We start from the raw sequence: 22,285 nt of genomic DNA on the forward strand, positions 1-22,285 counted from the left end.
AGGAACTTCTGGAACAATCCCCGAGGAACTTCTGGAACAATTCCCGAGGAACTTCTGGAACAATTCCCGAGGAACTTCTGGAAGAACTCCTAGAAAAATTCCCGAGAAATTCCTAGAAGAATTCCCGAGGAATTCCTAGATAAATTTTCGAGGAATTCCTTGAAGAATTTCCGAGGAATTCCTAGAAGAATTACCGAGGAATTCCTAGAAGAATTCCCGAGGAATTCCTAGAAGAATTCCCGAGGAATTCCTAGAAGAATTCCCGAGGAATTCCTAGAAGAATTCCCGAGGAATTCCTAGAAGAATTCCCGAGGAATTCCTAAAAGAATTCTCGAAGAATTCCTAGAAGAATTCCCGAGGAATTCTTAGAAAAATTCCCAAGGAATTCCTGGAAGAATTTATCAGGAATTTCTGGAAAAAAATCCTGAGGAACTTCTAGAAGAATTCCTGAGGAACTTCTAGAAGAATTCCTGAGGAACTTCTGGAACAATTCCCGAGGAATTTCTGGAATAATTCCCGAGGAACTGCTGGAAGAAATCCTGAGGATTTTCTGGAAGAATGCTCCAGGAACTTCTGGAAGAATTCCTGAGGGATTTCTGGAATAAATTCTTAGGAACTCATGGAAGAATTCCCGAGAAATTTGTAGAAGAATTCCGGAGGAATTCCTAAAAAAAATTCCCGAGGATTTCCTAGAAGAATTCCTGAGGAATTTCTAGAAGAATTCTCGAGGAATTCCTAGAAGAATTCCTTGGGGAACTCCTGGAGGAATCCCCAGGAAAGCCCTGGAGATATCCCCAGGGAACTCTTAGAGAAATCTCCAGAGAAATACCGGAGGAATCCCTAGGGAACTCCTGGAAGAATCCTCAGGGAACTCTTGGAGGAATTTCCAGGGAACTCTTGGAGGAATCCTCGGGGAACTACTTGAGGAATCCCCAGAGAACTCCCGGAAAAATCCCTAGGGAACTCCTGGAAGAATTCTCAGGAAACTCTTGAAGGAATTTCCAGGGAACTTCTGGAGGAATTCTCGGGGAACTTCTGGAGGAATTCTCGGGGAACTTCTGGAGGAATCCTCAGAGAACTCCTGGAGGAATCTCCAGAGAACTCCTGAAGGAATCTCTTGGGAAATCCCTGGAGGAATACCTAGGGAACTTCCGGAGGAATTCCCAGGGAACTCCTGGAGGAATCTTCGGGGAACTTCTGGAGGAATTCCTAGGGAACTTCTGCAAGAATCCTCATGGAACTCTTGGAGGAATTCTCATGGAACTTTTGGAGGAATCCCCAGGGAACTCATGGAGGAATCCCCAGGGAACTCCTGGAGCAATTCTCGGGGAACTCCCGGAGGAATACTCGGGGAACTCCCGGAGGAATCCTTACGGAACTCCTGAAAAATCCCCGGAGAACTCCTGAAGAAATTTCTGGAGGATTTCCCAGGGAACTCCTGGAAGAAACCTCAGTGAACTCTTGGAGGAATTCCCAGGGAACTCCTGGAGGAATCCTCGGGGAACTTCTGGAGGAATCCCTAGTGAACTCCTGGAGGAATCCCTAGGGAAATCCTTGAGGATTCCCCAGGGAACTTCTGGAGGTTTCACCAGGGAACTTCTGGAGGAATCCCCAGAGAACTCCCGAAGGAATCCCTAGGGAATTCCTGGAAGAATCCTCATGGAACTCTAGTAGGAATCCCCAGGGAACTCCTGGAGGAATCCCTGGGAACTCCTGCAGAAATCTCCAGATCTGCTGGAGGATTCAGCAGGACGCTCCTGGAGAAATCTTTAGAGTGCTTCTGGTGGAATTTCCAGGAAAGTCCTGAAGGAATTTTCGGGGAACTCCCGGCGGAATCCTTTCGGAACTCCTGAAAAATCCCCGGAGAAATCCTGAAGGAATTTCTGGAGGATTCCCCAGAGAACTCCTGAAGGAATCTCCATGAAACTCCTGGAGGAATCCCCAGGGAACTCCTGGAGGAATCCCCAGGGAACTCATGGAGGAATCCCCAGGGAACTCTGGAGGAATCTCCATGAAACTCGTGGAGGAATCCCCAGGAAACTCCTGGAGGAATTTGTGGAAGCTCTTGGAGGAATTGCTGGAGATCCCCTGTGAACACCTGATAAAAATCCCTGAGGATATCTTGAAAAATCCATGGGGAACTTATGGAAAAACTCAAAGGAAGTCCAAGAGAAATTCCTGAAAATTTGCAAGTGATATTTACGAGAACCTTCATAAAGTTTTCCTGAGATATTTCTTGAGGAATTCCTGATGAACTCCTGGAGTAATTCTCTAAGAACTGCTGGAGAAATTATTGAGAAACTTCTGGGGATCTCCTTGAGGAATTCCACGGAGAATATCTGGAGAATTACCCGGGAGACTGCATGATTTTTTGTGGAACTCTTGTAAACATTCCCGTGGAATTGCGGAAGAAAGTTCCAGGAAAATTGAGAATGAAATCTTAGGGAAATCTTGAAGGGATTCATGCATAATTACTGGAGTATTTCTTGGAAAATTCGGAAGGGAATTTTCGGATATTTTATGGAGAAATTTCCAAAGAAATTTTAATGAAATTTCTAGTATAAAATACACCACACATTTAGGGAAACTTATATAACTCTCGTGGAATTCCTAGAAATATATCTGAAGAAGCCGGGAATCTTCCCGGCAAATTATTGGAAGAATTCCCGAGGAATCCCTAGAAGAATTACATGAAAATTCTGCAGTATTCCCGGAGTACTCCTGGGGGAATGTATGCGGAAGTTCTGGTGGAATTTCTAGGGTTATTCTAGAGAAATTCCCGAGAAACTCTTGGGAATTATTGAAGAACTCCTTGCGACAATTTTAGATCCACTTCTTAAAAACATCCCAGAAGGAATTTTGGGAGAACTCCAAGAGGAAACCGATAGCTCCCAGAAAGTACTCCTGAAAAAAAAACCGTTGAGGGAATAGCGGACTCCTTGAGGAACCGCATAAAAAAAGTCATGGATGAGATTACCGACAACCGAGCCGACAACATTCATCCTGGTTTTCCTGCTTTTCCAATCCAGAATATCTCCAGAAACTTCCTGGGAACGTTAATTTACCCCGTAATTTCACCGAAATCACCAAGCCGAAATCGCCAACCAGAACTTAGTTTCGTTTCCGCGCAATGTTATTGTTTTTTTCGTTTTTTTAATTCGCCAACATAAACGTCAACCTATATCAAGTTGGCGTAGTGTGAACACCTGACTTGATATAGGATATCATCTCGCTATATTACTTGATATAGAGCGCAGTGTGAACGTAGCATAAGCTTCAACTGTTAATGCAATCAGAGACTACTCAGACTTAGACGTTGGCGATCCTATATATGAAGGGTTATCCAAAACGCTCTGGAGAATTCCCAAAGCGCATTCTAATAAATCTAATAAGCCTAAGATGCCATTAACAGGAGGAAAATGGCAAGATAATATAACAATATATGGTATATGTAATGTAAAACAATACAACATAACAAAAGAAAACCATTCCAAAACCATTTAATTAAATGTATAACCAGTAGTGAAATTACAATTAAAAACAATTTATTTACGGTACATTTTATTGTTTGAAACCATGCATGTACCATACAATGTACGGTATATTTAAACCCACGTATCAGTATTTTGAACAATTCATTAACAATAAAATGTATGGTTTTGCAAAAAATTATATATGGAGAAAAATATTTTTTTATATTGTTACGATACTTAACAACCTGTATAATATATTGTAAAAATCTTATTTATAATTCACGGTATGGTGTTTTACATTACATCTAATTGTTTTTGTATTTTTTATTTTTACAGTGTTGTCTATTGTAAAAATATGGTTCTAAATAGTACTGTTACAATACAACGTTCCGTTTTCCTACTGTATTTTTTATTCGGGATCCTATCCTAGCACTTGACGTTCCTTTCCCAGTACGGAGGGTTAGCCTAACATTAGCCTAATGTGAGACTAACTGGCCAGCATGTTAGGCTAACTTTTTGTCTCACTTTTGCCTAATGTTAGTCTAAAATTAGACAGATATGACACACTTTTGTTAGACATGTTGCAAATTCGAAACATGTTTGTTAGTCTAACATTAGACTAACGTTAGACATGTTTTAGTATGGGCTGTTAGACGAATGTTAGGCATAGATTTTATGCTGCTTGTTTTCATTCCAGCTGTCATCCGAGCAAGAAGTGTGATTGTAGTAGTGAACTTTTATTGGCGTTCACTACTACAACCGTACTCTTGCCTCGAATGAAAAATGAATGAAAAAAACTCGGAGCCCGTTTTAATTTTAATTTTAATTTTAATTTCAATTTCAATTTCAATTTCAATTTCAATTTCAATTTCAATTTCAATTTCAATTTTAATTTTAATTTTAATTTTAATTTTAATTTTAATTTTAATTTTAATTTTAATTTTAATTTTAATTTTAATTTTAATTTTAATTTTAATTTTAATTTTAATTTTAATTTTAATTTTAATTTTAATTTTAATTTTAATTTTAATTTTAATTTTAATTTTAATTTTAATTTTAATTTTAATTTTAATTTTAATTTTAATTTTAATTTAAATTTTAATTTAAATTTTAATTTAAATTTAAATTAAAATTTAAATTAAAATTTAAATTAAAATTAAAATTAAAATTAAAATTAAAATTAAAATTAAAATTAAAATTTTAATTTCAATTTTAATTTTAATTTTAATTTTAATTTTAATTTTAATTTTAATTTTAATTTTAATTTTAATTTTAATTTTAATTTTAATTTTAATTTTAATTTTAATTTTAATTTTAATTTTAATTTTAATTTTAATTTTAATTTTAATTTTAATTTTAATTTTAATTTTAATTTTAATTTTAATTTTAATTTTAATTTTAATTTTAATTTTAATTTTAATTTTAATTTTAATTTTAATTTTAATTTTAATTTTAATTTTAATTTTAATTTTAATTTTAATTTTAATTTTAATTTTAATTTTAATTTTAATTTTAATTTTAATTTTAATTTTAATTTTAATTTTAATTTTAATTTTAATTTTAATTTTAATTTTAATTTTAATTTTAATTTTAATTTTAATTTTAATTTTAATTTTAATTTTAATTTTAATTTTAATTTTAATTTTAATTTTAATTTTAATTTTAATTTTAATTTTAATTTTAATTTTAATTTTAATTTTAATTTTAATTTTAATTTTAATTTTAATTTTAATTTTAATTTTAATTTTAATTTTAATTTTAATTTTAATTTTAATTTTAATTTTAATTTTAATTTTAATTTTAATTTTAATTTTAATTTTAATTTTAATTTTAATTTTAATTTTAATTTTAATTTTAATTTTAATTTTAATTTTAATTTTAATTTTAATTTTAATTTTAATTTTAATTTTAATTTTAATTTTAATTTTAATTTTAATTTTAATTTTAATTTTAATTTTAATTTTAATTTTAATTTTAATTTTAATTTTAATTTTAATTTTAATTTTAATTTTAATTTTAATTTTAATTTTAATTTTAATTTTAATTTTAATTTTAATTTTAATTTTAATTTTAATTTTAATTTTAATTTTAATTTTAATTTTAATTTTAATTTTAATTTTAATTTTAATTTTAATTTTAATTTTAATTTTAATTTTAATTTTAATTTTAATTTTAATTTTAATTTTAATTTTAATTTTAATTTTAATTTTAATTTTAATTTTAATTTTAATTTTAATTTTAATTTTAATTTTAATTTTAATTTTAATTTTAATTTTAATTTTAATTTTAATTTTAATTTTAATTTTAATTTTAATTTTAATTTTAATTTTAATTTTAATTTTAATTTTAATTTTAATTTTAATTTTAATTTTAATTTTAATTTTAATTTTAATTTTAATTCAATTTAATTAATTTATTTAATTTTAATTTTAATTTAATTTAATTAAAATTTAATTAAAATTTAATTAAAATTTAATTGAAATTTAATTAAAATTTAATTGAAATTTAATTAAAGTTTAATTAAAATATAATTTAAATTTAATTAAAATTTAATTAAAATTTTATTAAAACTTGATTAAAATTTAATTAAAATTTAATTAAAATTTAATTGATATTAAATGAAAAATAAATCATATTAAAAATAAAATGACTCACCGACACGATGGAGCCAAACTTAACGGAATCGGTCACTGTTTTGGAGATAACTGGTTCCGGCGACGGTACGACGCGAACGAAACGGACTTAGTGGCCAAGAGCAGCGACGATTAACTGACGGTTTGGACAACGCAACGACGGAAGTGGTTCCTACGGGTTTAACTATTTGAGACGAGCAATTTTTTCTTTTTCTCGACCGACGAACGCGATTTTTAAGCTGCCGCAACTAACAAAGTGTTTTTCCACTGCCATTTGCTCAACTGTCAATGATGCGCGAAAAAATCGAACATTCAGCATAAATTCGGGGTTATGATTTACGCTCTCCAAAAATTTTCGATGAGCAACATAACTAACAAATGCCTAACATTGTCGAACGCCTAACTTCCTCCGTGCTGGGTTTTTTCCTCTTCGCGAGTCTCGTCTCAGGATCCGACCTATTTAAATCGAACGCCAGATTTATGTCCCTCGTTCATTTCTGCTGCATGGGCAGCAACCGCTTTGACGTTTCTCGCCAAACTGTCAAAATGGCGCGAATGTCGACCGCTCGTTCGGGATCGGGTTCAAAATCAGTCGATAAAAGCGCATAATAAAAAAAATAATTTAATGACATGGCTGACTGTGTCGTTAGTGTGTGCTTGGTCGTGGTAAGTCCTTTTTCTTGTCGAAAATTTCCACTGAAATTGTGTGAATTTCGTTTCGAAAACTAGTGAAAAATGTAGTTGAATGTTCGGGTCACCGGAAGTGAGTGTTATTTCCGCGGGGGCGATGTTTTCCGGTGCCATTTTACGCGAGTGAAAAATTTGCTAGTTACGGATTTTTTTTTCTTTCGCACGTTCCCGTCGTCGTCGTCGTCGAAGTCGACCCGACCCACCGCGAGTGATGTCTCCTGCGCCTCCTGCTTGCTCCTCTTGATGATGGTGTGGTGGTTGGTGTTGCCTTCTTTCCCTGCCTGCGCTGCCTGCCTGCCGCCGAGCAGCGGGATGGTACTTGCCCTCCGACCGTCGCCTGTCTTGCTTGCGGGTTGGACGATGGTGATGGGCAAAAGGAATGCAACGTTTGACACTAGCTAAAAAGGGGAATGGGATGCGCAAAGGGGAGCAAAATGGAGAAATCGAAGCCAGTCGTAGTTTTTTTTTCTTTTTGTCGTTTTATTTATGTATACTGTCTCCTTTGTTAGTTCCTTATCTACGGATCAATATTTTTTCATTTTCGGAACTTACACATGCGAAATGTAATGACTAAAATGTTTGTTCGTTTTTTCTCTTGCTCTATTTGCAGCTTGTGTAACTAAAAACCGCTATTTTAGACTAAAAAGCAGTATAATTGAATCTACACCTACAAAAAGCAACCAAACAGAAAATCAAACCACTACTCATCAATATTGTTTCTTTACAAACCACAATTAACGGGAAAAATACTCAAAAAATTCAAGGAAATCTTTCACCGAAACCAAGAAATCGCGACATTAATCTTAGTGTTATCGAGACAAAGCCTTAAAAAAAAAGAAAATATTCGTAATGCAATTGTGATCTCCAAGTTTATTTTTTTCGATTTTTTGTTCGAGAACAAAGCGAAAAAAAGTGTTAAGGAAAAAAGTATTGAGGAACCCGGGAGAAAGTTATAACAAAACAACTCAGCACGCATTTACGACATCTACTCTTGGGAACCACCCGGGAGGAAGTTCGGAAGATCAAGAAACAACCATCGCCACAACCACCAGCAGCAGCAGAGGAGGAGGAAAAAGCGACGACCAGCATTGATTGATAACAGCAAGCAACTAACTACATCAGTACCAACAACAACAACAACATCAGCAGCCAGAGAAAGAAAGAAATTCAGCCGAACGGAGGAGAGTGTGTGGCGTGTGCCATCGGCGGCCACTTCTGCCCTCGCGGACATACGGCGGCGGCAGCAGCGACAACAGCACGAAGAGTAAGTACTTGAGAATGAAAACAAAAAAATCTTAACTAGGGTGGTCCAACATTGCAACATTGCCCAAAATCAGGAATCTTGGGGGCTCCTTCCTTCAAATGATAGCTAACCTAAGAGTGTTTGTACAAGTTCGAAGACAGCTTCCAAAAAAGTCCAAATTTCGCTGTTACTAACTACCACATATATTTTTTCACTACGCAATTTTGAATTAGATTCGTCGGTTTCATCAAGTTCTGTTAGATAAGTCCCCAACATCCCTGACTATGTTAATTCTTGGATCACCCTACCTCATAGTATTCTCTTCGATAATCACGAATGCATTCGCAATCGTAATATGTAAACCAAGTTTTCATCTCGGTTGGTAATGTTCACATAGTAGTCAGTCAGTGAACGTAGTCTAATAGTCGATCGAGGAGATGCGGCGTCATTTCTACGCACGACGACATCACCATCATCATATCACTCTGCCTTGCCTACTTGAAGCCGGTTCGGTTTGGATCGGTGGTTAGGCTGAGCACTGAGCAGATTATTGTTTCACCCTTCATCGCACGTACATATTTGATAAGAATGTTGATTTTGTTGGTATCCTCTCCATTCTGAATAACGTAAACGTGTGGATGCTTATCGAAGTTTCTGGGAAGTCATGCAAGCCGGACGAATTTGTTTTTGTAATTTCATCGTACTTCAGTATCATGAAAGCGATTTTAACTACTTCGCTTTTTATTTAAATCAATTTTCATTCTATATATTTTTTTCTGCCTAGTCTCATAGTATTGAACATTAGGTATTCACTTTCGGTGATAGAGCAAAATTGGAACTTCTTCGCAAATCGCTTAGCATGTGAAATGGAACAGAAGCTACAGAGCATACGCTTAACCTATTTGATCTGTCGTTGTCAAACAGCAATGTCTATTTGATTATTCATCTTGTTTTCATCTCAGTTTTGCTCAAGGGTTGAAGTGCAATTCTACTCCCGTATCAAATCATAATAATATGGCAAATTTCGCGCTATTTTATCTACTATCAAATGATTACGGGTATATTCCGTTTTTGTCAACACGATTCGCGATTCTTAGTTGACAAAATGGAACAATTTTCTTGGACAATAATAAGTTTACAACATTTCCATATGATTTAAAAGTTTTACTATAACATATTCCTAAGGTAAAATTATGCCGTTTACAGGTGGTTCCAGGAAGAGTATTTCTTCCTGGGATTCCTTCAAAAGTTTTTATATGATTTTATCAGTAGTTGGTCTGGGATTTTTCAAAAAGTTTCTTCAAGTATTTTCCAACAAATCCCCCTGGGATTCATCCAAAATTTTCTCCACGAGTTCTTTGTAGGATACCTGCAGGAGTACTTTGTGATTGTGATATTTATAGAACGCAGCAGAAGTTTCTTCTGGAACATTGATTTTAAATACTTCCAAGAGATTTGACTGGATTCTATAATAGTTCGTCTTTGGAATTTCTTCAGGGTTAATTACTGGGTTTCCTTCAAAAGTTCCTTTTTACATCCTCCTGCAGTTTATTTTAATACTTCAGGAGTTGTTTCTGGCAGTCCTGCATGAGCTACCTTTGCGAATCCCACCAGAGCTCCTTCTGCAAATCATCCTGAAGTTCCTTATGAGAGCCCTTCTGGTGTTTCTTACAGAAACCTTCCGGGAGTTATTTCTGGGAATGCTCCTGAAAATCATCAAGGAGTTTCTTGCGGTAAACCTTCAGAATTGATAGGATTCTTTAAGAAGTCTCTTCTGAGAATGTTTCTGGTATCTATTCTTGAATACTTAAATCACTAGATCGAATTCCTAGGATCTCAAACTAAACTATTGTCCACTGAAGGAAATTATTTTAACAGCCTTAATTCCTGAACTCCCTGAAGGAAACTCAGGAGTATTCTCTTGAGAAATCTATTATAGCATCTGGAGGAATCCACAAAACACATACAAAGGCAGGAGTTACTGAAAGAATCCAAGATTGCATTGTTTTGAGTAATCGAAAGATAAAATTTCATACAAATCTCCAGAAGAAAGTTCTTGGATCAAGACCTAATGGGCATCCTAGAGAAATTTTCGGAAGGAACACCAATGGAAGTGCCTCGACTCAATAAGCTAATGAAATGGAAAACATGGTTCGAATATCCAGTTTTTTTTTGTCAAGTCCTGGATAATGAAGTCCGACCTTTGATGGTTTTATCTGCATGCATGCATGTTTCACTTAGGGTTTGTCCATCAGAGTTGTTAATAGTCATCGGATCTGAAGAAAAATCACTGACAACAACAGATAATAAAAAGTTTGCGTCAGTGAACCAGCAGCGCTTGAATATTTTCGTTCAAACATCGTCAGTCAGTTTGCTAATCGCGACGAAAAAGTTTCCCTTTGTCGGAATTTTCGTTGAAGTGCTTGCGCCGAACAGGACAGACGATCGAATAATCAGCATCACGAGGATGGCTGACCAGAAAAAAAAAAATGCCAAAAAGAAACCATACTCTTTGCTCTTAGTATGTGTAGAGCAGTTGAAAAGCATTTCGATTGCTTCCCCCTCAAGCAGTTGAAATGCTGATCAACAGCCGAAAGCTTCTGAATAGCACAGCTTGTGCTAATTAAAGGCAGCTATGCGTTCCAACTGCTTATGTAGGGCAGCAAGCAGTTGAGTTCATATGTCTAATACGTTTTGCTGTACGGCTCATTCAAATGCTTAGTGGTTACCTGGGTAGCTTCCGTTTTATTCAGAGTTGACTGCTTCAATTCGATTGTTACACAACAGAAAGCAAATGACTGAAGCTGAAAATGTTAGTTGGGTAGCGCGAGTTTTTCCTCAAAGATGCACACCACGAACTGATGCTTTTCGTGATCAAACGAAGAAGTGCCACGATTCTTTTTCGTTGTTGACATAGGCTCAGTGTACCAGTTATGGCTATTGTACGGATGTTTTCCCAAATCTATGAGCAAACCAGTTTTTGGTGTGGTAAGCTATAAGCTGCAATTTTAGTTTTATTAGTTATTAACATTTTTGTTTGTTTCTCTACTTCGTGTACTTACAATTTTTGGTGAAACACCTTTTGCAATAGGATTACGGATCTACACTTTGAACCACTGTGTCTGTGCCTGCTGCATGAAAGTGTTATGTAACTTTAGCATTTCTGAATATTCATTTTTTCGTACTTACAGTAGTTGTTTAAGATAATTGTAAGATAGATGTAGGTAGATTGCACGTTCTAGCACGTTAGCCTAGATTAAGGATGGTTTTTATATAAGTAATTCAAGCAAACACATTCAATATTAGCATATTTACCCTCGCTCTGCTTTCGCTAGAATCCAATCGGCAATCACTAAACACTAAGCATAAACTTTAGTATAGGCTTAATTTTACTACTTATTTTATCTAGATTTAGGCATAGAAATTTATTTAGGAATAATTCAACGATATTTTAAGGGAAAACTGCTGCTTGATTGGCTTTACAGAATGACTTTCAATTTTCGAGTTATCAAGTTATCTTCTAGTTTGTTGATGTCTGGTCATTCGGTGGTCATTGTATTCGCCGCATCGTAGTGTGCGGCTATCGGTGGCGTGGTTCGCTGATGGACCACAAGTAATCGCCTCATCGGCCACAATGACACCGTGGTGGGGATCCGCATCGTAACATCCCCCCACCCGTGAACCTGATTGGAATCCTGGATCCTCTCTGGAGCCACCGTGTTGAATGCTATCAGGTTCACTGCTCTCTACGATGTCCAGTAGAGCTAGCTTCACCGCGGGTCTTCGTAATACTCCTGATGCTGTGCGTACTTCTGCTTGACGCACTCGTCCGTCTCTCCCGGCGATGACCTTTTCTACACGTCCACGAATCCAATGATGACGTGCTGTTCCTCCAACAACAAGAACCAGATCACCAATTTTCAGGTCCCGCGTTTCCGCAAACCATTTGGTCCGACGAGTGATGACCGGTGCGTACTCTTTAATCCACCTACGCCAGAACTCGTCGCAAATCGATTGGGCCAGCTTCCAGCTACTCCTTAGATCTCCTCGTTGTAGCATTGGCTCGGATGGCAGAATCTTCAGGCCACTGGAGTTGCCCAACAGAAAGTGGTTGGGCGTGAGCGATTCTTGATCTGCTGACTTAAGGGGAATGTAGGTGAGAGGCCTGGAGTTTATGATGAACTCGGCTTCCACCAGGATTGTTTCCAGGGTTTCATCGTCTGGTTTTCGGGGGGCATCCGCAACCGCTCCAATTGCGGTTTTCACTGAACGTACGAGACGCTCCCAGGCTCCGCCCATGTGCGGCGCCGCCGGAGGGATGAACATCCATTTTGTTCTGGCACTTGTAAAAGATGACGCCAGAGCTTCGTTCCGCTCACGCTGCTTCTCTAAGACATTGCCCGCACCCTGGAAGCACGTTGCGTTGTCGCTGTAGATTTCAGCTGGCGGACCTCGCCGTGCAACAAACCGCCGCACTGCCATGATGCACGATTCAGTTGACAGATTGTGCACTACTTCGATATGCACCGCGCGCACTGTCAGGCAGGTAAATACTGCCACCCAACGTTTAACTTGGCTCCTTCCAACTCTGACGAAAACCGGCCCGAAATAATCTACTCCAACGAATGTAAATGGTCGGACGAAAGCTTGCAGTCGAGCCGGTGGAAGTGGAGCCATTGCTGGAGGTTGTGGACGACTTTTCTTCACGCGACAAAGGGCACATTCCCTTGAAACCTTCTCGACGAGACTTCGCAGCTTTGCCACTTCAAATCGTTGCCGCATTTCGTTCACGACAGTTTCCCTGTTTGCATGGCGAAAGCGGCGATGATAGCAGTCAGTTATAAGTTTGGTAATGCGATGATGCCGGGGCAAAACAGCAGGGAATCTGGCTTCGACTGGTGCGAATGTTGCAGCGCCAATACGGCCCCGCATCCGGAGGATCCCTTGGTCGTCCAGATACGGCCATACTTTGAAAATCGGGCTTGATTTGGACACGCAAGCGTGCCGCGTATCCGGTGATCCTTGCGTCGGAGACAGGACTGTTATTTCTTCAGGAAAGCAGTCCGCTTGAGCTACTTTCCACAACGCTTCCTCTGCACGCTTCAATTCAGTTTGGTTGAGAACGCCTAGCTGTAGTGCTGAACCGCTCCGTTTATGACGAAGATTGTCTACGAAACGTAAAGCATACGCCATTGCCCGCTGCATCCTCTCATACCGGCAGAATCTTGTGGCTTCAATCAGTGGGACTGCTGACCAGTGCGCATGAACTGGCCGAAGTTCTTCCTGGGTCGAAATATCTTGACGACGTTCCGGCCAATGTTCTTCACTTTGATAAAGGAAAGATGGACCACGAAACCACGGATTTTGTGCTTGAAATACAGGGCCTTTTCCCCACTTGGTGGCCATATCTGCTACATTGGCTTTTGTCGGGACCCATCTCCAGTCTTGAGGATCACTCAGTGTCAAAATTTCGCCCACTCGAACCGCAACAAACTTCTGGAACCGGCGGTGGTCTGATAGGATCCACGCTAGTACGGTTGTGGAATCGGTCCACAGATAGCGTTTAGACACCGGAAGTTCATGATTGCTCAGAACAGATTGAAGGTATTGAGCACCGAGAACAGCAGCCTTCAACTCTAATCGTGGGATGGAAAGAGTCTTTAGGGGCGCCACTCTACTTTTCGATCCAACCAGAGCTACTTCTACACCACATTCACTAACTAGTCGGAAGTAAACGACGCAGCAGTATGCTGTTTCACTAGCGTCAACGAATACGTGGACCTCTAATCGATTGTCATTGCTGGAATAAATGGTGGGGAAGTAGCACCGTGGAATCCTTAATGTGTTCAACTGATCGAAACAATCCACCCATTGGCGCCATTGTCGAATGTGGTTTTCGTTGATCGGTTCGTCCCAACCTGTTCCAGAGGCCCAAATTCCTTGGATGAGGACCTTTCCTTGAATGAGGAAGAAAGAGACCAGGCCTAGCGGGTCAAAGAGGCTCATAACGACCCGAAGTATTTCTCGTTTCGTGGGAACGTGGTTGTGGTTGAGAAGCCATTGGAGATCTTCACGAAGGTTGACGGTGTACGTGAAGCAGTCTACACTGGGCATCCATTTCATCCCCAAAACCGATTCCGTGTTTTCAGCCCTCTCCAAGGCCAATACCTTCATTGGATCTCCTGATTTTTCTCCGATACCTTGCAGAACTTCCCCAGAGTTGGACAGGAAATTACGAAGCTCGAATCCTCCCTTTGAATGAACGAGTTTCACCTCATTCACGACTTCTGTAGCTTCCTGGATTGTCTGGAAACTGTCCAGGTAGTCGTCTACGTAGTGGTGCTTGGTGATGGCGACCGCAGCTCGTGGATATTGCTCGGAAAACTCTGCGGCGTTTAGGTTTTTTACAAATTGGGCTGATACGGGCGAACATGTAGACCCAAACGTCGCAACATCCATCACGTATATTTTGATATCTTCTGACGGAGTGTCACGCCACAGAAAGCACTGAGAGAGACGGTCTTGTTCCCTGATTTTAATCTGGTGGAACATTTCCCGTATATCACCACACACGGCTACCGGGAATTGGCGAAAGGAACTGAGTACGGCGAGCAATGGTGTCAGCAGGTCAGGACCTTTTAGGAGTTTAGAATTGAAGGAGACAGATCCCACTGTAGCTTTGGCATCCCAAATCAACCGAACTTTCTGCTTTCTGGGATGTTGAACTACTCCTAACGGCAGGAACCACAATCGGCTGCGATCCACTGAGTCCAGCTCCGCTTGAGTCGCCCTGTGCGCGTAGCCTTTACGCTCGTAGTCATGAATCTGTTCACGTACTCGATCTCCGAGCTGCGGTTGTTTGGCAAATTTCCTTTCCAATCCCACCAGTCGTCTAGTCGCCATCGGGTAGCTGTCAGGGAATTCTGGATTATCTGTTCGCCATAGAAGTCCCGTCTCGAAACGGTCACCAATGCGCCGAGTCGTCTGTTCGAGAATCATCCTTGCTCGTTTATCTTCCTCCGATTCTAGGGTTTCGTTGCGATTGAAGAGGCCGTCATTCTCCAAGGTGAAAAAATCTCGCAACTGCTCGTTCAATAGGTGATCCGTATCCGCAGCTTCCACGGTGTGAAAATTAACCAAAGCTGCGTTTTCTCCTCTGTCACCAGCACACCCATAAACGGTCCACCCTAGGCGACACTTTGCAGCAATTGGATCGTTCGGTCCACCCTCACGAAGTTTCAGTGGAGCGCCTAGACGAAGGTTATCCAAGCCGATCAGAAGCTTCGGCTGAACATTTTCATAACTCTCCATTGGGAGACCGCGGAGGTGTGGGAAACGCTGAGACAATTCTCCGTAGTTGAGCTGCTGACTGGGCAGGAATAGACAGCTGACTGTTCTGGCTTGACGAAGATTGAACTTCTCAGAACCACACTTCCCTGATATTCCCAAGTTCACCTCCTGGGACCTGGACTCATTCCGCTTAACGTTACCTGTCCACTGGAGAGTTAAAGCTTTCACGGGACCTGTTACACCCAGCTGCTTCGCGACGTTGTCTTCCAGCAGTGTGATTTCCGAACCTTCGTCGATAAAAGCGAATACCGACACGCTTCTGCCTTCGTTGTATAGGATGACAGGCAGTATACGGAAAAAGGCTTTCGTTGAAGGTGTATGAGTAGATGAATAATTGACATGGTGCGTCGATGAAGGAGAGTGAAGGAGAGTATGGTGCTTCAGTCGGCACCCATCTACCGCACAGCCTTGCCATGACTTGCAAGGCCATTTGCCGTGGCTGTTCAGGCATGTTCTGCATAACCCCTTCTTCTGAATAGTCTTCCACCGCTCGTCGACGTTCAGCTCTTTAAACTGAGAGCAATCCGCCGCCCTGTGACCTTCGCGAGTACAGACACCACAGATTTTAGTCGGTTTCCGAGGTTGTCCTGAAGAATTCGGTTTACTGCTTGGACTATCGCTTTGCGAATGTGCATGGATCCCGGCACTGTCCCTTCCTTTTTGCTTTTCGTGCTTATACGTTTTCTCGTGGACTGGAAGCTCGAAGCTCACCGCACTCGCTGCGTTGACCTGCTTTTCCATGAAGCGCCCAAAGGTCTCTAAGTCTGCCAACGGTTGTTGGCCCTTGAAGGAAGCCCACTCCATTTTCATCGAGCCTGGGAGCTTATCTACCAACTCCTGCATCATCATGGGGTTGGTGAGATGTTGCTGCAACTGCGCCGCCCGGAGATGATCGACAAAATTGCCAACTGCCAAACCGAACTCGATAACCGTTTCCAATTTATCTTGTCTTGGGCCTGGTGTACGACGAACCTTTTCGAGGAGCGATTTGAGTAGCAGCTCTGGTCTACCGTAGCGTATACGCAGTGTCTCGATAGTATGAGGCACGCTCTCTGGCAGCAGAAGTTTGCTGCAGACCGACTCTTTCGCGTGTCCAGTCAGGCACTGCTGAAGCCTAATCAGGTTTTCAGCGTTTGTGTAGCCGCAAGCAGCGGTCGACTGTTCATAGCTACTGATGAACATAGGCCAGTCAATTGGGTTGCCATCGAATCTGGGCAACTGTTTCCCCACTACCTGCCGCGCTGCAAGCTGTTGCGACTGAAGAACGACGGATTGTTCAGCCATACCTGGCTGCTGCACTGGATCTTGCGGAGGCACGATCTCCTGTTGGTATCGATGGGACTGCCGATTCACCTGTGGATTCGAAAAACCAACGTTCTGTGGAGGATACACTGGATAACTTGACCCGGGAATCCCTGCGTATCGCTGAGATGGCTGCTCAATGACCACCGAGAGCGGTGTCGGTTCCGACCGATCATATCCACCATGTTGCTGTTCAGGCGCTGTACTATGGGCCGCATCCTGGTTGACAGGGCCGCCGCTGTGCGGATGGCGTTGTTGCTGCTGTACGTATGGATAACACAGCTGCTGCTGCGCGGAAAGCTGGCGGTGCACAGCCTGATTAGTACGCAGCATCGGTTGAATGTGAGGCTGGGAGTTCGCTACGTATCGTTGGAACGGTTGCACGACAATTTCTGACCGAGCTTGCTGTAGCGTTTGGGACAAGCTTCCCACTTGCATACCACGAGCCATTTGCGAGGTGATTTGTGCAACCCTGGATTGCGATGTTGGTAGCTGGTATGCCAACGGGTCTTGCGAAACTGTCGGGTGAAGGCCTCTATTAGCTTTTTGTTCCTCCACCATCTTCCCCAAAGATCTTCCATCGGTATGTTGACCTGCTAGCCAACTCTTCACCTTCTCTCGTGAATCTGGAAGTGAGCTCGTACTGCTGCCGCATCCGCTTCCGGCCTCCGACATCCGCTTGATTAGCTCATTCTTCTTCTCGACCGATTCTCTCCGAATCAATTGCTGTTTCGCCAGCAACGCCCGTTGTTCGTCCAGCTTTCGCTGGCGGAGACGTCGTTCTTCCTCTATCAATTGCTTCTTCTCCTCGATCTGACGCTGTTCTTCTTCCAGTTCCATTTTCTTCAGCTCTTCCTGCTCCTTCAGCTCCTGTTCCTTCATCTCCTTCTCTTCCTCGATGACCTTCATTTGGGCCTCCAGGGCGGCTGCCCGAGCACTGGAAGTTTGGCTCGCTGTGATCGAAGCGATTTTCGAGCCTTTCCTCGAAGCTGATCTTCCACCGGATTTGGCGGACCGATTGTCAGCTTTCAGCTGTTTCCCGCGCTTAAATTTATCGGCACTCACCTTGGCTATGCAATCATTGCATACATACTGCCGATCCTTGACGGTTTCATCAACGCCCGCACACGTGAAGTGTTCCCACAACCGGCACTTGTCGCAGGCAACCATCTGGGCATCCGCCGAGTCAGGACGGTTGCAGGTTTTGCAGTTGGACACCGTCTTACCGTGACCTCCATCCATTGCGCCTATCCACGTACAAAAATTCTTATAGAAAATGTACGGATGTTTTCCCAAATCTATGAGCAAACCAGTTTTTGGTGTGGTAAGCTATAAGCTGCAATTTTAGTTTTATTAGTTATTAACATTTTTGTTTGTTTCTCTACTTCGTGTACTTACAATTTTTGGTGAAACACCTTTTGCAATAGGATTACGGATCTACACTTTGAACCACTGTGTCTGTGCCTGCTGCATGAAAGTGTTATGTAACTTTAGCATTTCTGAATATTCATTTTTTCGTACTTACAGTAGTTGTTTAAGATAATTGTAAGATAGATGTAGGTAGATTGCACGTTCTAGCACGTTAGCCTAGATTAAGGATGGTTTTTATATAAGTAATTCAAGCAAACACATTCAATATTAGCATATTTACCCTCGCTCTGCTTTCGCTAGAATCCAATCGGCAATCACTAAACACTAAGCATAAACTTTAGTATAGGCTTAATTTTACTACTTATTTTATCTAGATTTAGGCATAGAAATTTATTTAGGAATAATTCAACGATATTTTAAGGGAAAACTGCTGCTTGATTGGCTTTACAGAATGACTTTCAATTTTCGAGTTATCAAGTTATCTTCTAGTTTGTTGATGTCTGGTCATTCGGTGGTCATTGTATTCGCCGCATCGTAGTGTGCGGCTATCGGTGGCGTGGTTCGCTGATGGACCACAAGTAATCGCCTCATCGGCCACAATGACACCGTGGTGGGGATCCGCATCGTAACAGCTATAGTACCTTAAATTGGCTATAGTTGATTTGCAACCTTTATCGATGAAAAACAACATAAAATATAGTGTGAATACAAGATCACACTCACACAAGAAGATTGCAATCATTCAAACTTCACAATTTTCTAAAATTGTTATAGAAATAAATCATTTTCCTTATAATTTCGGCTTCCTTGCACCCTATTTCGCCATAGTGTACCAGTTTTGGCTAATCCCATAAGGAATGCATGCAAATAGTGCGAAGTGGAACCGAAATTATTATTAACAAATCTTCCTAGTATTGAAAACACAAGAACTAAACTGCCCCCACTCGCATAACAGTCCCATTTGTAAAAAGTAGGAATTGAGAAAACGGCATTTGATTTGAAGTTCGAAAACTTGTTTCCAAATAAAACTTTGAAAATCGTCATAATTTGAAAAAATATTTCGATCATCTCGAAATTGTTCAATTTTGTATTATGTGACACAAAAATCCACGATCGGACTGTTATGCGGGTACTTTCAATATGGGACGCTCATGACTTGGTATTTTTTTCACATATTGTCATAAAAATTAGTATTTATTGTGGTTTTTGGGAGTACATCGAAAATGATGAAGATTCATAACGTTAATTCAAAAGTGTTAGCCATATTAGCCATTAAATACCTCTGAGGAAGCATTTGGTTGTCATGACCGCTTTTCTCGGTAGATCAATCATTGCAGAACCTAAATCTGGTATTAGATTTCTTAGTGAAGCGTGTTTTTAGGAATTGGAATCTATTTTGTAAACTGGAACAGCCATCTTCATGCACAGATAAACGCCCAAAAGTAAGCAATGCCCTTGTAATTTCATAGTGTTGAAACTGTTGTTTTTAAATTGTTTATTCAAATGTTTACAACACCTCAAATAATGAGAGTGAACCATGAACGGCCTTGAATAATCTTCAAAGACCATTACAGCGCTTTGCGGACCTCTGCATTCCTTCGCGGACATTATTACATTACTGACATTACGTACCTTCACAGACCTGCGCAAGCACTGGTTGTTTTGTGGACTGGACACAAAGGCTTATATTCCATGGAGATCTTGTAAGATCTGTACCATGTATACAGTTCAATATAATACTCCATTTACTTGTTAAAAGGGTCATTGGTCTGGGGCGTATAGAATTGGGTTCTTTAGGGGTATTCAGATTATTCCATAATTGGATTCTCCATCTAAAAATTAGTCGATATCCAAAATTTCATATTTTTTGGTGGCCGGGAACTATTTTTAAAATGCATTTAAAGTTTGTATGGGGAAAATTTTTTGTTCGGGACGAACTGTCATTTTATCGAATGAACTGTCATTCTATCCACAGAAATTAAATTTGTTTTGTTTATTTAACCATCAAAACAAAGGAATTGGATCGCAATAAAATCACGTTATACTCAGAAAAATGAGCTCTTTCGATTAGGATATAGCAAATAGCAATATTTTATTCACTAAACAACCCAATTGTCATTCGTATGCACCTACATTTCATGGAATTTTGGGACGACCTAGATCATATGTAGAACTAAAAGTAGTAAAACTGTTATAGAAATCTTCAAAACATATGCCTTAAAAAAACAACATCAATGGAATCCAATCACTGTACGTGTGTATCGAAACAACTTTTATGTATATTGGAAGACTGAGTTCCATAAAGTTTGGAGAGTTTTATAAACTAACGCAAACATATTTTGTATGGGGCCGCCCCATGGTGCGTCGGTGAGAGTGCAGGCCTAATAGTAAGTCGCTATTTAGTGGCTTGGTCATTATTTTAAGTCCCCAAATAAAATTAACATTTTCTCCCAGAATTCTTGTAACTACATATAATGAAAATTAAACCAGAAACTATGAGACAATTCAAATAAATTAATAAATATGGGAAATTTTGAAGAAATTAAGAGTTCTATTACATTTTCATAGGCTATTCAAAAAAACCGTTGTTTTCTTGTACAGTGACCCCACACCGATGAATCACCTAAATTTTGTGCACTATGAATCACCATGTTGATCAAATGAGTGATCCATAAACCGTGGTTATTTTTGCCGATTCATAAATTGTGGGGTCACTGTAATTCTTCTGAAAATTTCCAAGAGGGTACGTAGAGAAATATTTCAAGTATTACATCAAAATTACTTAATTACTTTCTGTTATTCATTTTATTTTATATTGCGAGAATTTTTGCAAAATTATTCAAGAAATCATTTTTTGAAAAATTCTTATTCAAATTCATTCGCACATTTTTAAGCCCTGGGCTTGGATTATATCTTCCAGGAAGCTTTGATTTCAGGCATGTAGTCGATGTGCTTTGCAGTAATGATTGGAATAGCTGAATGTATAATCAATGGCAAACAATTCTGTAAAAATCAGATCTTCAAGTCAACTGATATTGTTATACTGATCATGATGCTGCTTAGTATATCGAACATTTGTCGAAGTCATTTATGTGCCGGGAAAGTATAATTCCAAGTTGGTGAGAATATTATAAACTGAGGGAGGGTAATAGGCCCAGTCAGACCCCTGAATGGGCAATGTGGGTTAGTGTATGGGAATGCCATTGAAGGTTTGTAATATTCTTCGAGGCCTTCGAAATCCAACAGGGCGCGTCCCCGGGTTGCGGCTAGGGGGAAAAGGGAGATTTTTCACATTTGTACTGTAATCAGCCAATGTGATATTATCTCCTATGGTGTTGTAGTGCGAATGAATGATCTCATTCTATGGGAATTCGAACCTTGTAATGTATTGTTTATTAACTTCAATTTTCTAAGCTTGACAAGGTTTTGAAGACAAACATGTGATGAGAGAATTGCCCAATAGGAAAGTCACATCAGCAAAGCTGTTACATATGCAAATGCTATCCATGGGGTCATGTCTATCATTTAATATGTATGGCAATGACCGGTTCTTACCTAGCATGGGTATTACAAGACCACGCGGACAATTCGATTAAAGGCTTAATTGGGGATAACATATTTTCCAGAACTGAAGGAACATTTTCTCCTGAGTGACTGGCGAGTCGGAGAGGGTAGAAGTTTCCGTCTTGGTTTCCATTTGTTATAAACAAAAATAAACAATCGGGCGCTTTTTCTTTCTTTGACTTGCTTGATATTTTGTAGATTATTGTTTTTTGTTTTTGGAAGGTATGTGATTCACTATTGAGCCTTAAAATTATTTTGCATCTGAATAGCATTGATATTGTCAAGTCTGTATCAACACCCTAATCCTACACCAAAATACCCTTTTCCTATCCCATGGCGTTTATGTGGTCAGCAAAGACTATTCAGCCATTACCCCTCCTTATCATCGGCTTTGGACTGACTTTCGCTCTCATTGCCCCACCAAATGCTGCAAAATGAAAATGAAAATGAAAATTCATTCGCACATTTTTAAGCATTTGTCTATCTAAGTTTCCATCAAGGTGAAATTCATGACAGAAAACACCCAACAAGTTTTCCAAGAGTTTCATAATTTATTTATTTTTTCTTGACAGAATTTTCATGCCATGCTTATCTAGTCTGCACAATATATTCTATAAAATTGTAAATACATGCAGCTTTGTACAGTTTGAGGAATGAAA

General features: G+C 39.4%; 2 protein-coding genes across 2 annotated transcripts in view; one reads left to right on the forward strand and one right to left on the reverse strand.

The window, feature by feature from the left end:
• The first annotated feature begins 6,628 nt into the window (after window positions 1–6,628).
• Window positions 6,629–22,285, forward strand: part of LOC109407929 (cold shock domain-containing protein E1) — a 62,674-nt gene continuing 47,017 nt past the window's right edge. Inside the window, exons 1-2 of the mRNA XM_029876451.2 lie at window positions 6,629–6,772; window positions 7,407–8,060. The gene's annotated coding sequence lies outside the window, so the exon portion shown is untranslated. The remainder of the gene's footprint in view (window positions 6,773–7,406; window positions 8,061–22,285) is intronic.
• LOC134286851 (uncharacterized) lies at window positions 11,553–17,933 on the reverse strand. The gene has a single exon (XM_062848537.1). The coding sequence runs from the start codon at window positions 17,931–17,933 to the stop codon at window positions 11,553–11,555; it is 6,381 nt and encodes a 2,126-aa protein (XP_062704521.1).

The sequence above is a fragment of the Aedes albopictus genome, chromosome 2, assembly GCF_035046485.1.
Source record: "Aedes albopictus strain Foshan chromosome 2, AalbF5, whole genome shotgun sequence".
Lineage (NCBI taxonomy): Eukaryota > Metazoa > Arthropoda > Insecta > Diptera > Culicidae > Aedes > Aedes albopictus.